Below are 18,765 nucleotides of genomic sequence, written 5' to 3' on the forward strand. Positions count from 1 at the left end.
GCTTTAATATGGGAAAAGATGCAAGATTAAAGACAATACACAAATATGGAGATGGGGTAATCTGTTAGGAATGAAAAGAGGCTACATTGAAGGAAATGAAAATGATCAACCTACAGAGGGCTGAAGTCAAATGTAGCGACTTATAATGTGTCCAAGGATTTCATCCTGATGCCTAATGACAATCAGGGTACCGTTGCTTAGCCTGTAGAGGTCTGTGTCCCTCTCCATGGATATGCCTCCCCAGATAATCACTGACCCACCACCAAACCGGTCATGGTTTCTTCAGTTTTCATGTCTGTCACATGTGCTCAGGGTGAACCTGCTTTCATCTGTGAAAAGCACAGGACACTGGTGATGGACCTGCCAATTCTGGTATTCTATTGCAAATGCCAGTTGTTCTCCACAGTGCCAGGCAGTGAGCACAGGGCTCACTAGCAGGTGGGGGACCAGGTATCGCTTCATGCTACCAGTAGAGACAACAAATCTAGCCAGTAAAACCATTCCCGTGTTGGGGGTTGTCTCACTGTTGCCTCTCTAGTGCATCTATTGGTAATTTTGTTAACACCACAGCCGCTGAAACTGATTAACCACCCGCCACCCCCACGCTACTTCACTGATCAAATCAATATCCCAGAAGTTTAACTGACTTGATTAATACTCTGATGAAAGTGTTTAATTCTTTGAGCAGTGTGATAATCTGAAATGGGCTTCTAACAATAGGTCTGCTGCTGCCCTCTGCTGATGGCCAGCAAACACTCCAGGCTTTAGTAGAAGGCAGATCCAGTGTGTCAGATCCTGTCATAGCTGACAGGATCTGACACACTGGACAAACTGCAGCTGAAGTGCTAACAAATACGCTAATGTGGTTACAATTAATTCAGTCATGTTAAATAACTGCAAGTCATCCTTAAATCAGTCAGCTGAGGTTCTATCAGTTTCAGAGTTGCACATGTTCACTGACTATAACACTGCTACTCAGAAGTGCTGATTTATTAAAACTCTAAAAGCCATGTAGTTTTGTAAATGTGAAAACTTACAGGGTGTTCCTGGTGTCAAGAGATGGGTAAATTATCATCAGTGTTTGAGGTTCCTGAACTAAGAATAAAGCAAAACCAAACACGTGCAACAACAACTGCGTACTTCATTCAAAATTAATGGTAATAATGGTCTTATTAGTGTGGGTAGAAGACTTACACTAATACTGGATAATACTGTATAGGACATTGTGAGTCTCTGTCTGCTTTGCAAAAGACTTTAATTTAGGTTCGTGTTGGGTTTGTTTGGATAGCAGCTCTGTGGGAATTCATGGAAATTAACTTGTGCGTAAATATGTAAAATGAGCTCTGAGATCAGACGTCATAAACAAATCCAAGTAATTTAGTAGGAAAAAAGTGGGAGAGTCAGTTAAACCACAAAGACCACAACTTCTACAAATGAGAAAGACTCAGTTTGTAGTTTTGTTCAGGTTGCATCTCATTCTGTTCTGTTTACATCTTTTTGCAGTCATTCTGCATCTTGTGACTGTTTGTGTGTTTATATTGCATGTCTGTTGCTGTGTTGAACCTCACTTGCAATGATTTTATATATTTTGTTGTGCATTTTGCCTGTTTAATTGGTTCCTCTTGTCCCCTGTTTCCTCTCTTTTTTGTAGAAGTGTCTTTCTGCTGCAGGGGTTTTGCCAACCATAAATCACAACTTCAGTTTATAATCTCAACATTTTGAAATACTTGACTTTCAGTGTTGAGCACAATGATTGGTTCACACAACAAATCCCACCTTTCAGCTTTTCATGTATTTTCAATATTTTTTTCATTTCCCCCCCAAAAAATAATTAATTTAACTTAGAGGACAGAAACAAAGTATTGATCTTATCACACTAATATCAAACCAATACCAATACCGGCTCTGAAAAGATATCAGAAAGATTTACTATAGATTTTATAAACTGTCAAAACGTGTAGAAGAAAGAATGTAAAGTTTAGAAATAAATAGACTGAAAACAGGTGTTTACCACCAGCAGAGTGCTGAAAAAACGTCAAAACATCAAAAAATTTTAACTTACTAACCCAAATGTCTGAGAAAATAAGTTGGAATTGAGAAAATAACTTGAAATTCCAATTTTAAGGCCATTTTTTTAAGATAATGACTCAATTTTTTTAACTTATAGATGGCAAAAAATAAAATAAAATATTATTTTTCTCTGTGGTCTTTCTCTTTTCCTCCTGCCTGGGAGTTCCATATTCAAAATCCTTTGTCCAGTACCACTCGCAGTCTCTTCTTCACCTCTCTTGTGCACCCACCGCTGATTTGTATGATTGAGCCCAGATATTGAAACTAATACACATTCACAATGTGTAATCCTTGCGTCTTCGCATTTCCACCTCCCCTCTCATTAACACACACATTTATGAGATCGAATAAGTGAGTTAAGAAATTCCCCAACGCAATAATCACTCCTGACCGAACGGTGGCGCCGACGGACTGATACAGCTCGCAGCAGCCGTTTTAGGAAAAAGAAGAAAACGTTTACTATTTACTGAGGAACTGGCATTGGTTTCGTAGAAGCAATTTTAAAAATCAAAATACACATTACTTCTCGTCAAACAGGTACGACAGCCGTCTTTATCGTTTGTATATATTATTTAGGTTGATAATACCTGAAACCCTCATTTGAGTTTATGAAATTAAAGTTGAAATCGAGCCTTGGTGACCCCATGACAGCTCAGCTTAGCAGCAGCAGCACCAGCAGGGCGGTCAGGGCTGCTAGCTCCACCTGCTAGCTAGTTAGCACAAAACCGTCAAGCAGCTCATCTTCTGCGCACTAACACGGCTAACAGGTGATGTGACTCTCTCAGAACAGCGTAAAGGTGACTAGCTGCGAAGCTGTCTTCGTAAAGTGGCGAGAGTTAAAGCTGTAAGGTGCTGAACTGATAAACCTGACTACGCACAGTAACTGTAATCTGCGGAAGAGGTGAGCTCTACCTAGACAGGCGGTCAGTCCATATGTTACTGTTACTGTTACTGAGTTACTGTTTGTCGTGCTAAAAACTTTCTAGCATCATCAGAAAGTAGGGCTCAGCAGACAACGACCTTTTTGTCCCAGGTTATCATCTCACGATGTCTAATGCACGTGGAGATACACTCTATTTTATAGTAATAACAACAAGTGCCCATTTAGACAGCTTATCATCTTCTCTAAACCTCGTTGATCCGTATTGTGTTACTTTTATAGAGAAAAAATAGTGACTACAGATTATTTAAAGACATTTAAAATGCAATTTGAGGGTGCAAAACTTTAATATTCCAAAAATAGAGTTACAATAAAAGTGAACTCCTTCTATATGGTATCTGTCTGATAGCACTGCAGTATTGAAACAGCATGCAGGAGTTAATGTGTTGAAAGCATTTGCATATAAGTACTTGTTTTAGGGTTCTTGTGTGTGTCGATGAGAACTTGCAAAATGCAGTGTTATTGTAGACTAAAATTCATCTGAATTAGTACAGATCTATTCAGTTTAAATAGGGGGTGGGCGATATGCCCTTAAAAATTATGTTATGATATTTCAAGAACATTTGCTACTTCTTCTTCTTGAGGTTGCTCCCTGTAGGGGGAAACCACAGGGGATCATCTATCTCCATCTCACCCTATTCCTTGCATCCTCCTCTTCCTCTGTTACAGTAGCCATCTGCAGGTCCTTCATTGCATGCATGAAACTCTTTTGTGGTGTTCCTCTTTTCCTCCTTGCTTGGCAGCTCTATGTGCAACACCTTTTATCCGATATATCCACTATCCGTCCTCTGCATATGTCCAAACCACCTCAGCCCTGTCACTCGAAAAGTGTCTCCAAGCCACTCAGTTTGAGATGCTGAGTATTTCAAGACAGTTTGCAGTAATGATATTTATGATGAAAAAACAACATACTAAATGTTTTATTGATGCTTGCAGTCAGGTGTATTTATAACTATAAGTAAATAAGGGCATTCTTTGCCCTTGTTTTGCATTGAGTTCCTGTCACTGATGATGTACTACCTAATTCAAAGTGTGAATCCACTGAAACAAGGTGCCATGATTATGTTTGGGTTTCACATCACCAGCTGCTTGAATCTCTTCCTTTATAGTCTGGTAGTACTTCACTGTGTTTTTCCCTCAAGTGGTGAAACAAGTTTGTTGTTTCCACCTTAAGCAGGAACAGTCTTCTTGAATATTTGGCTTTGTTGGAGCTCCAGTTTTACTAAATTGTCACTGGAGTCTTACATGCAGCTCTCATATACAGTATGCCTCGACTTGTCTCATTGTTGTGTGTGTCAAGGAGCTTAAAGCCATAGCATTGCTGTAGGAATAATATCATTATATTACACGTTTATATTAAGTAAAAAATTAAAAAAACATGTCCTTGGTGGTCACTAGCAGTTTTTCTATGTAGGAAATTATTGCTGTTTAAATGTAATACACTGAAATATTTACTACTTATAGTATTTAATAACTCTATTACCTTGTAAAGATGAAAAGAAAGTTATGATGGCCATTCAGCTGTGAAACTAAATACACTAAAACCAAAAATGTTACGGAAGCCCTGAATAGTAAGGTGTTATTTTAAGCCAGTGTTTGCAATTTAACAACTTAAGATTAAAAGGAATGTTAATTGTGTCATTTTCAGAATATATTTGTAGGGAGAGATGAGGGAGGTGCAGTGTATTACAAAGGTGCAAAAAGTGCATTTAACTTAGCCTCCAGACAGTCACGTGACAAATTAAAACAGAGCTACTGGTTCCCTTATGGCTCTGCCTTCTTTAATAGTACTTGAGGTTGTGCAACTGTACCCTGAAGGCAACAACGTGCTGACAGTAAAACATGTTGAACTTGAGTGTGCTGGACAGATGAGTTTGGTAAAGTGGCCAACATCATGAAGATCTGCATATTAAATCAAAATAACAGTGACCAAACTAAACAAAAATACACTTGTTTGTGTGTGATGATGATACTGTTCATTTAAGTGTGTTGAAATTGCCATCTGCTCTTTTTTTTGTTTTTTTTAAAGATATTCAGTCCCTAGAGCTGGGATCTTGGATGGAGTGAGTGTTGAGCCCCAATGAGATGACTGACCAGGGCAACAACAACCAGAACATCTCCCGCAACCCCTTTGCTGCCCTCTTCAGCTCACTGGCTGATGCCAAACAGTTTGCATCAGGCCAGAAACCTCAACAGCTTTCTACTCAACCACCACGTGAGTAGAATGATCACATTTCATACAGTATAAGAAGGAGTCAGAACATATCTGAAGTAGACTGATTTGTGTTGCGTGTTACTTTGGACACAATCCCAACTTCTCCTAACGTTGTCTGGAATTAAAGTGTGTAGGCGTTGAGGTAGATAATCATAGGTCACGTCCTTTTATAGAATCCAGCTTGTCTGAGTGTGCTGATATGTAAAAGTTGATTATACTCTGTTGTGTGGACAGCTGCAGACACTGCTGATGACTAGCTATTCCTGGTATACGTTAATAAGTTCAGCTTGAAGTCCGCCCAAGGGGCACAGGTGTAGTTAATGCACATTGTAATAGAAAGTCTTTACAGATGAGTCCACACTATCACAAAAAAATTCAAGAATGCATCTTTCTGCTTACTGCCCGATGACAACATTTCTATCAGTAGACCCAAATGAACCTTAGCAACTGCATGCCTGCATCTGTGCATTTTCTGTAAATCACGCAATCTATAACTCGCCCCCTGATTTTTAGCCATCAGTCAACATCATTTTTTAGATCCTAGAAGCTTTTCTTGTTTTGTGTTTTTGTTCAAAAAAGGCAGTATTATTGCCAGTTTGTAGGACGGATGATATTTATCTGTTTTTAAACTAGACAAAATATTAATTTATTTGACTGTCTGTGTCATGCTAACCTGCTGCTTCATGTTCGGCTTTTGTATGTGCTTTCACAGTGGAGGATTCGGGTGAGAGCCAGTCGGAGTCAGAAAACTCAGTTTCAGACAGCGTTGATGACAATGACGACTCCGTGGCAGAGATTAGCCGCTCCTTCCGGTCCCGGCAGGAGCTGTGCGAGCAGCTCAATGTCAATCACATGATCCAGCGAATATTTCTCATCACTCTGGACAACAGTAAGTTGACTGTGATTTGCACGGACCCTGGGTATCAACTCAGTATGGATAATATGGATCAAAACATCTATTCATGTTACTTCTTAGTATTGTTTCTGGTTTCTAAACTCAAAAAAGGGTAAAAAAAAAAAGGTACAAAATTATATGCATTATACCAATTTTGAAGTGACCATCCTTTCCCTCATCAGTTAGTTTCAGACTGACCCCACATTGTTGAAATTAGGGCTCTGTGAGAGTCATATCATAGAGGTTTCACTGCTGCAGTACTTCTAGCTCCTAATCCTGGCTGGCTGTATGATTTTTGTCACATGCTGATATCTAAACTTTAAACTTTTTAAAATAATTTGGGCTGTGGGACTTAAGCCCTACTAGGGTTGGGCTATTGATCCAGAGTCCAGTCATGCTAAACCCCCAATGGCATTGCCGATGACCAATAGCATCGCTGCTGGGTGGCAGTCAGAGGAGCTTAACATGCACCCATTATTTTAGGACTATCCACCCACCATATTGCACAGTGTGTGGCCGTGACACAGAGAAAAAACAAAAGATGGATGTGTGGAAGAGAAGCACACACACATACCAGGATTATATATTTCGCTTCCAATATAAAGGCATGTTTAAACACGGACATGCAACGCTGATTGATTTAGCTTTACTGTAACTAATAACTTGAGTGGGCGGATATGAGGCAAACGGCTAAAATGGTATTAGGTTATAACATTTGCTGGCTGTCCTCAGCCGTCTCCTGCGCGCTTTCCTGGTCTTACCCACACACGGCCAAGTTTTTAACCCACAGAAACACCAACAGGGGGGAAAAACTTGAGTAGACGAGATAAAGGATTGTCTCTGCAAATTCACTCATGTTAAGCTTCGATTTAAAAAGCCCCTACAGTCAGAAATATTCTCCTATTTTCTCTCATTTGATCATGTTGATGTTGATGGATCAGCTCCACACACACACGCACGCACACACACACACCTAATTCAAAGCAGGCCAAAAATGGTGGACAAACTTATGTGCTTGCTTGGTCGAATCTGTGTTGTAAGTCTGTTATATCTGGAGGGGAGACACGAAACTATTGCAATGCAGACTCACTATAATGTAAACCTCATAATAATGACATCAATTAAATGCATCAGTGTGAAAATGACATAGAATTTGCTTTGATTGGTCAGCTATTTAAAACCTTGTGCGTGAGAGGCTTGTGCAGACTAAAGTCATGCATGCCATATTGTCAGCTGATTTTGCTTCTTTTGATCTAAAAGGCAGTCAGGTGCTGGGTGACGAGTGTGTTTCTCCTAAATGGTACCGAGCTCTGTTATTAGAGGTATTATTGGATGCAGCACACTGTCTTGATTTGCTGTGTCCTGTGAGTAAGAAATGACTCAGCACCTTTTAAGACAATATAAAAACCATCCCTACTGTGAGGTCTTATTGTGTGAGTCTCTCCACCACTGCTCAGGGATGAGTGATGATGTTGAGGAGATGTAGCCCTCCCTCTGTTTTCACACAGAGCTCCTTTATGAATTTCTTTTTGGGTCTCTAGTAAATACATGCTGAGCATTTAATTCTGTCATGTCTCAGTTATTTGTTGGACTGTTGATCTATTTCTCAGCACCAGTTACTTCAGTGCACGTAGTCTAAGAGAAAATAAGTTGCCATGTGTAAAAACATCTTAATTGACTTTATTTTATGAACGTTTCCCCCTAGGTGACCCTAGTCTGAGAGGAGGTAATGGGATCCCTCCTCGGTGTGTTTACCTGGAGGAGATGGCTGCAGATCTAGATGGGCAGGACTGGCTGGACATGGACAACATAGAACAGGTCAAATGTCAATAACGTGTTTTTAATCTTACCACTTTTTTTCTTCCCCGTCTCATTTCTCACCTTAACGTGAACCTCTACATGTCTGGCAAAGTGGCTGAAGAAAGCTCGTATTCCATCAGATGCAAAAACATTACATTTTGATGCATTGCGTAAAAATTGATTTTCATAAAGAAAATGCCTGACATGAAGACTTCATTGTTTTAGGGGCTTTCGAAATGTGTTGGTCAGACTGATTTGTGTCAGTGATGCTTCTTCTTTTGTCCTCCAGGCTCTTTTTAACCGTCTGCTGCTGCTAGAGCCGGGAAACCAGCTCATCTATATGACGTCATGCAGTGCTGTTAACCTGTCTGCTGACCGGGATGCTGGAGAGAAATGTGCCATCCCTTACCTTTTTGCTTGTTTTCAGAGGGCTAAGGAAGAGGTAAGTGGGTTTTCTCCCCCCTCTGCATGATTGTAGTTGTCACTCTGTAGTGGTACTATTTTTAGAGATGGCCATCTGTTAATAGAGTATTCTAAGTAATTGGAACATAAAAATAACCCACGCTTTTCCATAATTCATTCACTTTCTTTTTATCTCACCTCCAGATCACAAAGGTACCAGAGAAGTTACTTTCGTTTGCTGTTCGCTGTAAGAATCTGACCGTTTCTAACACACGAACAGTCCTGCTCACACCAGAGATCTACATCAGCCAGAATGTCTACGAACAACTTCTGGACCTGCTGCTGGAAAGCTTCAATGGAGCACGTAGGTCATGGACTGGGCCCAACTGTTTTGTCTTGTTTGAGTAAAGTTATAAGTAAAGTGTTATGTGTAAAGTTTTCTGTCTAACTGTCTCTGCTGTGCTTCAGATCCAGAGGAAGTGGTTGAATTTGTGGAGGAGGTCATTGCTGGCCTGCTGTCTGATCAGGAGGTGCGGACTTTTGAGGAGGTTATAGTACCGGTGTTCGACATCTTCCAGGGACGTGTCAAGGACTTGGACCTGTGCCAGCCTCTTCTCTACTCCTACCTGGATGTTCTCCTCTATTTCAGCCACCATAAAGATATTGCCAAGGTACAGAGACACAGTTTTAGCGAATGTTGTGGTAATGTTGTGCACCCTCTGACAACGGCAGACGATTTTAAATCCTCTTTTTTTCTATGTTCACAGGTACTCGTTGAACACATCCAGCCCAAAGACCCAGCTAATGGTTTGCAGTACCAGAAGAGCCTGCTGGGGACAGTATTCAATATATCCTGCTTGCTGAAAACCCCAGGTGTGGTAGAAGGGCACGGCTACTTCCTGAACCCTTCCCGCTCCAGCGCCCAGGAAACAAAGGTCCAAGAGGCCAACATCCACCAGGTAAACACTTTGTTTTTCATTTGCTGCTCCTGATTTGTTTGCCTGTTTGCCAAACTGAAAATACACCAGAGTCAATGACCTTTTCTTCTCTCACTGGTTTGCAGTTTATGGGCCAGTTTCATGACAAGCTGCACCAAATCTTGAAAAACTTACTCCAGCGGTCTGGTGAGACCCGCCACTTGCTGCTCACCTGGTTGGGCAGCTGCCTGCAAGCTAATGCTGGCCGAGCCAAGATCTGGGCCAATCAGATGCCGGAGATCTTCTTTCAGATGTACGCCTCAGATGCATTTTTCTTGAACTTGGGTGCAGCTCTGCTGAAGCTGTGCCAGCCCTTCTGCAGGCCACGTTCACCTAAACTGCTCACCTTCAACCCAACCTACTGCGCACTCAAAGAGCTGAGTGAGGAAGAGAGGAGGAATCGCAATGTGCACGCAAGAGGTCAGTGTACTGGATGTCAGTGACCCTTATTTTTAATGGTTTCAAGATTGTTAATGTAACACCTCTGGTAATAAATAAACTGTCTACTTTTTCTTATATCAGGTCTTGACAAGGAGACCTGCCTGATCCCTGTGCCTCCCCAGCAGCCGATGGAGTCGGCGCAGTCCTACAGCCTTCTGACTGAAAACCTCATCCTCACACAACTCACCCAGCATCTAGGCTTTCACAGGTAAACACAGTGAGACAAACACAGATCTTTTCCATATAGAGGCTAAAGAGAATACTGAGACTTCCAACGTGTGTTATCTTGTTCCCATTGTGTCTGTGCACTTGTCTGCATGCATAATGTGTGCACGCAGACTCCATGAGCAGATGGTGAAGATGAGCCAGTCTCTCCACCGGCTCCAGGTGACGTGGCAAGAGGCCCAGCGAACAGGCAGCCCAATGTCGGAGCAGCTCCTGGAGCAGTTTGAGCGTCTGATGATTGTCTATCTCTCAACCAAAGCTGCCACTACACAGCCTGCCATGCTGCAATGTTGCCTTAACCTACAAGCTTCCACTGCTGCTCTGCTCGTTCAGCTCAGTATGGGGAACCAGGGGCCTGAACATGTAGCACTCAGTTTTCCCCTGCCCTCCCTGCAGAACACGATGCTCTGCTATGTACCTGGTACGTCAGATATTTCACTATACAGTAAAAACAATGGGGTGAAACACTCAGGTTTACTTTTTGTCATACTGGGCCAACATGTTCAGCCTTTTAATTTCTCTTAATTTTCTCAGGATTGAGTTGGATCAGGTGTTTTTCTTTCGCCTCCTTAAATTTGAAGGTGTGAACGTTGTGTTAAAAAGCCTTACCCCACTTCATAAAACGTCATGCAAACATCATTTTGACGGAATGTTACCACACCCCACCGGCATGTAATAAATAACATCACTGATCATTTAATTGCATATTTGTTGTCAAAGTTCAAGGTGTGAGTTTGTAAATCACTGCAAGCTTTTGTACGTGCGATTCATTCACAGCAGACACTACAGACTAGTTTGTAATGACTGCATCTGTGCATGGAATATCGCAGTTTTTAGTCACTCGCTGTCTCAATAATATTGAGCATTTCACATGATGGTCATTAATCTGCGTTTTGTCTGTCAGAGTTTTTTGCAGAAAATTTGGGAGATTTTTTCATCTTCCTCCGTCGGTTTGCAGAAGACATCCTGGAGACTTCTGCAGAAAGTCTAGAGCAGATTCTAAACTTCATTACTGTCTTCATGGGTAACGTAGAGAGGTCAGTGACTTTATCTACCACGTCTGTGATTTCACTCAGATGAAAAGAAGAGTCGTTCAGATTTGTCATGTCTTGTTTGGACAACAGGATGAAGAACCCTCATTTAAGAGCAAAGCTTGCCGAGGTTTTGGAGGCAGTGATGCCCCACATGGAGCCGGTGGCCCCTGGTGCTGCTCAGCCAATCGTGTTTCAGAGAGAAAGAGTTTTCTGCTCCTATAGACACGCACCCCAGCTGGCTGAGGCCCTCATTACTGTGTTTGTAGACATTGAATTCACAGGTAAAATAGAGTTTAGACTTTCTAGAGTCTAAAGATCTGTAGGTGGAAAGCTGAAACAGCTGTTTGTTAACATTCCTGTTAAGTTAACTGTCAACTGATACTAAGGCCATCTGTGATTAAAAGAGCTTGGCTTGGTGAGGCGTAGTATTATTTAGGGTCTTCTTGTGAACAGTGAAGAAGCTAGGTTTTGTGTGCTCACCTGGACGTGCTCTGCACAACAAGATAAAGAGATAAGCTCTGTGAGGTGTAAGCAAACAGGAAGGAGCGCTGAAACATGTGGGGTTTAAGGTTTCCTCTGGTCTCCCCCCCCCTACAGGTGATCCTCATCAGTTTGAACAGAAATTCAACTACAGAAGGCCTATGTATCCAGCTCTTAAATACATGTGGGGAAAAGACAACTACAGAGAGAGCATCAAGGTAATGTTGATGTTCTTGATATAAATTTCAGATTATAGTGTGATGATTGTACTTTTTAACCATGCAACATAAATTTCCTTGGTTTGACTTTTCATCTGCAGCCACCTATTTTTTGTTTCTTTTTGTTTGTTTTTTGGTCCATCGCACACATCAATCAAAAGTGAAGAAGGGTGTAAGGTGGCAGGTTTTTTTCCCCTTCCTCTTTCCCTTCCTGCTGATAACTGTTGCATATTTAGTTATGGTTGTAGTGTTATGTGCATATAATAACACATCATGTCGTAAACTGTTGGGTGTGTTTGGAAGGAAAAAAAAGACTTAACCTTCATTTAACTGGGGGTTAAATCGCACCATTAAATGGCACGACGTAGTGCTGCTCACATCTTGTGGTGATCTGCTCTGCCAGCACTGATTCCACTGAGTGGAAAAAGTCACACAAGGCGGGGACAGTGTCGAATTCAGTCAACCACCTGATTTACTCTCTCCTCCACACTATTCTCTTTATAAAGTGCTCTACAAATCCCATAATTACGGCCAACAGGTGGATTTTCCTGTTTCAGGGGAGCTAGCCAGCAATGAAGAAGCACTTACTGCTTAAGAGACAGAGTGAAAGTGGAAAGTTTTTCCTTAGTTTTTAACATAAAATTAATTGCTTAACACTTAACACATGCTGGTATAAACCCTTTTAACCATGTAGTCATAAAAAGGGCACAAATGGATAGTGCATACCTGCAAACTGACATGAAAGTGTTTAATTTAGTTTGGTATGTTTTATTTCAGCATTTGGCCAACTATGCATCTGAAAACCTGGAGGCCATGAACCCCCCTCTTTTCCTCAGGTTCCTCAACTTACTGATGAATGATGCCATCTTCCTATTGGATGAGGCCATTCAGGTGAGACCATGATGTATTTTGACTTCACAACCTTCAGCCTTGGTTCTGTATTATGTGATGTTTTCTGAACATTGTTGGAATATTATTCTGATATTATACAATATTCTGATGGTGACATCTAGTTTAATCTGTCAGTACTTGTCATCTACTGCATATCTCTTTCTAAAACGGTTTCTATAGTAGCATCATTATTAATAACTTTATTGTTTTTAAATATATTTTGCTGTGATTTAGACAGTTTTTCAGCTGAATCTTTGTTCCCCTGTAGTACCTGAGTAAAATCAAGATTCTGCAGCTGGAGAGGGATCGAGGGGACTGGGAAGGCCTGGCCCCTGATGCCAGAAGAGAGAAAGAGTCCAGCCTGCAGATGTTTGGACAGCTGGGGCGCTTCCACAACATCATGTCCAATGAGACCATCGGCACACTGGCCTTCCTCACCTCAGGTAAGGCAGAAAAGACCGCTACACATCATATCCTTTACACTACACTCATGAAGCCATTTAATTGTTGTCCTCATTCATTCACTGTCATTATTTCTGCCTTTTGCTTTTCTTTTTTTTTCTCTTTCTCAGAAATTAAGGGTATCTTTGTGCACCCATTCCTGGCTGAGAGGATCATCTCCATGCTTAACTACTTCCTGCAGCACCTGGCGGGTCCTAAAATGGGCGCTCTTAAAGTCAAGGACTTCAGTGAGTTTGACTTCAAACCTCAGCAGCTTGTTTCTGACATCTGCACAATCTACCTAAACCTGGGGTATGTTTAAAACATTCTTCTACAGAGAAAAAGATCAGTTTCCTTACATTTCTTTAATTCTAATCCCTGTTAAATCTGACCCTGAAACGCACTGTTGTTTTGTTTCTCCAACAGCGATGAGGAGAATTTCTGTGCCACTGTCCCAAAGGATGGGCGATCGTATTCTCCTACTCTTCTCTCCCAGACCATTAGAGTATTGAAAAAGATCAACAAGCCTGGGGATATGATTGTAGCTTTCGGACTCCTCGCTGATAAAATAAAGGTATCATTTTACTTGGAGAGGCTACCAGAGTAATAAAAGACGACATCTATAAAAATATTAATAGTATAAATCTTTTTAAATTATGATTCTAGAGTTCAGTGGTGAATAACATAGGAGGTACTCAAGAATGTTTGTTTCCATTGTGGCTCTATTTAGTCTCATGCAGACAGACAGCAGCAGGAAGAGGAGACCTATGCAGATGCTCCAGATGAATTCTTGGATCCCATCATGTCCACCCTGATGCTGGACCCTGTTCTTCTCCCCTCTTCCAATGTAACAGTAGACCGCTCAACTATAGCAAGACACCTTCTCAGGTTTGTTCCTTTTTACGAAGCCCCAAAATTTACTGTATCCAGAAAGTACAGTCATGTAAAAAAAAGAAAGAAGAAAGTTTCTTGTGAAAAAATGAGAACACCCTCACTGCTTCCATGTTCCAAGTAGCAGCTAAGTGCTGCTAATTAAAGGCAGTTGATTGACTGATCATTAGCAAGCGTGGCCGCTGCTGTAAAATGAGATGTTTTGGCAGTTTGTTGGTCTGAAGCATTTATAATGGTGTGAAAATGTGTTTCCCCCCTTAATGATTTCCTTTTTTTGTATGTTTGTCACACTTAAATGTTTCAGATCATCAAGCAAATTTAAATATTAGACAAAAATAGCACAAGTGAACACCATATGCTGTTTCTAAATGAAGGTGTTTGTTATTAAGGGGTAAAAAAAAATCTGAACCTTTACGGCCTTGTGTGGGGAAAAAAAAAGTGATTGCCCCTCATGTCACTCATGTCCTCCAAGGCCTAATATATTGTGAGATTTGAAAACGATCCATAAAAAGTTGGAGGTAATATGAAGTTTTTACTGATTTTTCACATTTGGTGTGACCTTGACCCAGTTTTCAACAAAATTAAATCAGACTGAGCTTGTGTGATGGTATCTACCATCTTATCTACCATCACACCAAATAATATCTTGAAAACTGTAGATGCTCCACTGCTAACAAACAAAAATGAACCGATTATTTACTCCTTCCCTTTAGGGGGGAAAAAATGAACAAGTATGGTTTGTTTGCAAGGGCTGCCAGGAGGAAGCATCTTCTCTTTAAAGAGAACATTGCAGCACAGCTTAGGTTTGCAAAAATGCATCTAAAGAAACTACAAGACATCTGGAACAATGTCTTTTGGACAGATGAGACCAAAGTGCAGATGTTTGATCATAATGCACAGCGCCATGCTTGGTGAAAACCAAACACCTCATATCAACTGTCAGGCACCGTGAGGGAGAGATGATAATTTGGTCTTCTTTCGCACCCACTGGACCTAAGCATCTTGCAGTCATTGAGTCGACTGTGAACTCCTCTGTATATCAAAATATTCATGTCAAATGTGAGGCCATCTGTCTGACAGATAAAGCTTGGCTAAACTGGGCAATGCAACAGGACAATGATCTCAAGCACAGCAGCAAATCTATGACAGAATGGTTGAAAAAGAAAAGATTCAAGGTGTTGCAGTGGACCAGTCAAAGTCCACACCTCAGCCTGATTGAATTGGTCATGACCTTAAGAGAGGTGTGCATAAACAGATACTACAAATTTTAATGACCTGAAGCAAAGTCGCACAGAATAGTAGGCCAAACTTCCTCTACAATGCAAGACACTGATAGTCATACAGAAAAAATGATTCATTAAGTTATTGCTGTTAAAAGTGGCTTTGCAAGTTGACAATCATAGAGTTTGTCTTGTAAAAACCTTATTTTATTTTTTTTACATGACTGTATTGTTTGGATGATCTCTACACTGTCTGATGATTCATCTGTGAGATTGCCCATAACCATAACCTATATGATCCAAGAAATGTGTGACAGACATATGTGGAACTTTCTTTCCCTCTTCCGGTGTGATAAAAAAGGTTGACTATACCCGTGTGAGAACCTTGTTCACATACAACTGTAAATGATTAAGCCAACTGTAATTAATCAGTTGAACAGCTAAAACAGTTTGAAGTCTGAACATATGCCGGGGTATTTTTTGTAACTTTTTAAAAAGTTTTTTTTACTGGTTTTAAATTTAGGTCTAATTTAGTTCTTTTAACACATTTAATCTGCTTCTGTATGTCTCCTACACCATTTATCATGCCCTCCCCACACAGACTAACTTCTTTCCCCAACACACATACAAGCCCACTGGTTAAAAGTTCAGAAGATGCATTAACAGCAGCAAACACTACATTAAGTTCTATTTTAAAGTAGAATCGACAGACAGAAATACAGAGATGATGATGGACCAGTGCAGCCCTTCTCCACACACATCATTTCAAAGAGGCAGATGTACAAGCATGACCTTAATTATACATGTGTACACAAACACATCTCTGTTGCAAGAGCGAAGCAGGCTAGATTTGATGTGAATCTTATTAGCCATCCATACATCCATTTTCTTCTGCTTAAACAATTCAGGGTCATAGAGCGAAAGGCAGGGTACACCCTGGACAGGTCACAAGTCTATCGCAGGGCTAACAGACAGAACACCATTCAGACTCACATTCACACCTATGGCCAGTCACAATTAAGTTAAACCGTACATTTCTTTGGACTGTGGGAGGAAGCCAGAGGAGCTACAGAGAATCCACGCAGATGTGGGAAAAAAATGCAAATTCCATGGATGGATGGAAAATATGTTCATCTTTATGAAGTTGGTATACAGAAGTCATGACCATTTATTAATTGTGTCTACCTTTTAGTGACCAGACAGACCCCTTCAACCGCAGTCCTCTGACAATGGACCAAATCAGGCCAAATGAGGAACTCAAACAGCAGATCTTACAGTGGCTGGAGAAGCATAGGCAAGAAAAGCTTCAGTTGGGGCCCAGCGGCTAGCCCTGATCTCACTGTGACAAACAGCGTTGCCTCACGCTGTTATTTTTCTTTCCTGGCCGCACTTGCTCCTTTGCTTCATGGCAGATCCACGGTGTGCTTATTTCTTTGGATTTATTCTGACTCCTCCAGTCCAGCTGACACTGCATTAGCCTTTCCCTGCAGCTTCCATTCTTAATAAATCGTCGCTGTGACAACAGTCCTGGCAAACTGTAGCCCACCTGCTGGTAACAACTTCAAAATCCATACACGGTGGCTGTTTTTCCTCCCGTGATGCTCTATTGTAAACACTAGCAGAGTGATACATCCTTGGGTACTGTATTAATGAGTTAATATAGTCAGAAATATCTGTTCAGCAGCACTTTAATGTACTGTACATACTCCTGTCCAACCACCTGGCCCTTTATACCGGAAGGTAAGTATTTTTGTCATATTATCTAACTTCACTTTCATAAAGAGTATTTCACACACTGCCTTTCAAAGTGCTTTAACACCCCGTATGTTTGCACTCTTGGGTTCAATCGCAACTTGTAAATAGCATTAAAAGTGAGGCATAGCTGAGTCTGAATTTAATTGTGTGTATGACTTTTATTTCATTGACTAGAGCATAGGGTTACTTGGAGGCTTTCAAAAAAATAAACTTGATCATTGTAATTAGATACATGTAGCACTAAACAGTTGTTTGTATTTAAAGATGTATCGATAAGGCTCTTCAGATCTTCAAGCACCTGTCTGTATTGAAGCAATTATTATCTCATCAGGATTATATAAGACCAGCCAATTAAGGTTAAAGGATAAAGACCATATAAATAAAATGCACCAATCTGAATCATATTTTAGGTCTCAAAGATGTCAGATTGAATATTAAATCTCCTTAAGTATTAACTTTAATCTGTGTTTTGCTGTGGCAGAGCTGACGTGTGAAATCTCCAGGGGGCAACTCAAACAAGCAAACAAAGCCAGCCTTAAGAAAACATTATTTACAATTTGGCACAAATGGATAATTGACTCTTATTTAAGATAGCTTTTTTTTTTTTAAGAGAATAAAGCTGCTGAAAAATAACTGCTCATGCCTAAAGAGGAATAAAATCATGATTTACCTGTGGCTTTCAGCAAGAGAAGGCTTTTAGACAACTCGGGCACTATCTCAGAGTCTTTTATTGGATATTTAATTTTTTTTTTTTAAATGTACCAGCTGTTCAGGAAATGTTCTATTTCTCATCAAACAGGCAGAGAATATGCTACTGGGGGAAATAAACACTGCTGATAGTTCAGTTAATACCTACAAATGCCTAATTTTAGTAGAAATACAGAGCAGCAGCATGGTTATCTATGAGTGTGTTGTTAGGTAAATTTCTTATTTCAGTTACATCAAAGCTTTGGAACACTTATCTTAACTCTTTACCCCTTTAAAGCCTACTAGGAGTAACCCTTAAAGCTCTTTTCTGAACTGAGTGATTTCTGTCATATTTCAGGCCTGAATGACTGAGTTAGGGCTGCCACGATTAGTCGACTAGTCACAATTACGTCGACTATCAAAATAATTGACGCCGAATTTAATAGCTGACGCGTCGTTTGAAGCTTTGTAAGCTCTTGAAAGATGCAGGAATAAGCGGACTGAAACAGAAGATGGCAGCAATGCATCTACAAGGATGCCAGCTGCTGTTAAACGCAGAAGAAGAAGCAGTCTCCGGTATCGTAGTTGTGTCCAAATTCAGAGACCATATCCCCCTGAGGCCACTTGTAGGCCTCAGGGGGATGTTACGGCGTTACGGCGACGCAACGAAATTTGAAGACTCCTCCAAATGCGTCCTCCTTTTTCCCAGATTTGAAGGATGGGATGGGTGTATCCTTCGTGGCCCAACTTATCCCAGAATTCATACTATGGCTCAGCAAATTCCAGTTTCCAACATTGGCGGCAGCTACTAAGTTTTAATATTACTCTTTCTGGGTCTCAAATTAAACCTTTAAGATATTTTCAGGTGAGAATGTAGCTGTGTAAACTTCAAATATCTGCTCGATTTATCAAGACATCAGATATTTGCAAAAGTGCCCTGACGTTTTCGGAGACGTCTGTTACCCACCAGCTTGATAGCTGACCGGGTGGTCAAGGCTCACTAGAGCCGGTGAGCACACCTGACTCCCGGCACATCGTTTTCAGACCCCCGCGGTCTTTCGCTACTCAGGTTAAACATGATATATAAGTCACTTAGATGACTTAAAAATGTTGTTGCTTGTCTTTTTTCAGTGTTTTATTTGTTCCTGAGTAAATCGGTTTGGCTGAGATTAAAGTTATAGTT

The 18,765-nt window shown here is 40.8% G+C and overlaps 1 protein-coding gene across 2 annotated transcripts; it reads left to right on the top strand.

The window, feature by feature from the left end:
• Positions 1–2,467: 2,467 nt before the first annotated feature.
• On the top strand, positions 2,468–18,135 carry ube4a (ubiquitination factor E4A (UFD2 homolog, yeast)). 2 transcript variants are annotated; one of them, XM_003450827.5, is made up of 20 exons: positions 2,468–2,607; positions 5,040–5,225; positions 5,938–6,114; positions 7,826–7,938; positions 8,210–8,362; positions 8,527–8,686; positions 8,791–8,993; positions 9,090–9,281; positions 9,386–9,719; positions 9,822–9,948; positions 10,079–10,386; positions 10,870–11,002; positions 11,090–11,280; positions 11,597–11,697; positions 12,475–12,588; positions 12,857–13,031; positions 13,161–13,341; positions 13,456–13,603; positions 13,760–13,917; positions 16,333–18,135. In XM_003450827.5, the coding sequence occupies exons 2-20, from the start codon at positions 5,096–5,098 to the stop codon at positions 16,466–16,468; spliced, it is 3,234 nt and encodes a 1,077-aa protein (XP_003450875.1). In that variant the 5' UTR covers positions 2,468–2,607; positions 5,040–5,095; the 3' UTR covers positions 16,469–18,135. The 2 variants fall into 2 exon arrangements, with proteins under 2 accessions (XP_003450875.1, XP_005455888.1); XM_005455831.4 differs by lacking the exon at positions 2,468–2,607 and adding an exon at positions 2,742–2,971.
• The last annotated feature ends 630 nt before the right edge of the window (positions 18,136–18,765 follow it).

This window comes from Oreochromis niloticus, linkage group LG14, assembly GCF_001858045.2.
Source record: "Oreochromis niloticus isolate F11D_XX linkage group LG14, O_niloticus_UMD_NMBU, whole genome shotgun sequence".
NCBI lineage: Eukaryota > Metazoa > Chordata > Actinopteri > Cichliformes > Cichlidae > Oreochromis > Oreochromis niloticus.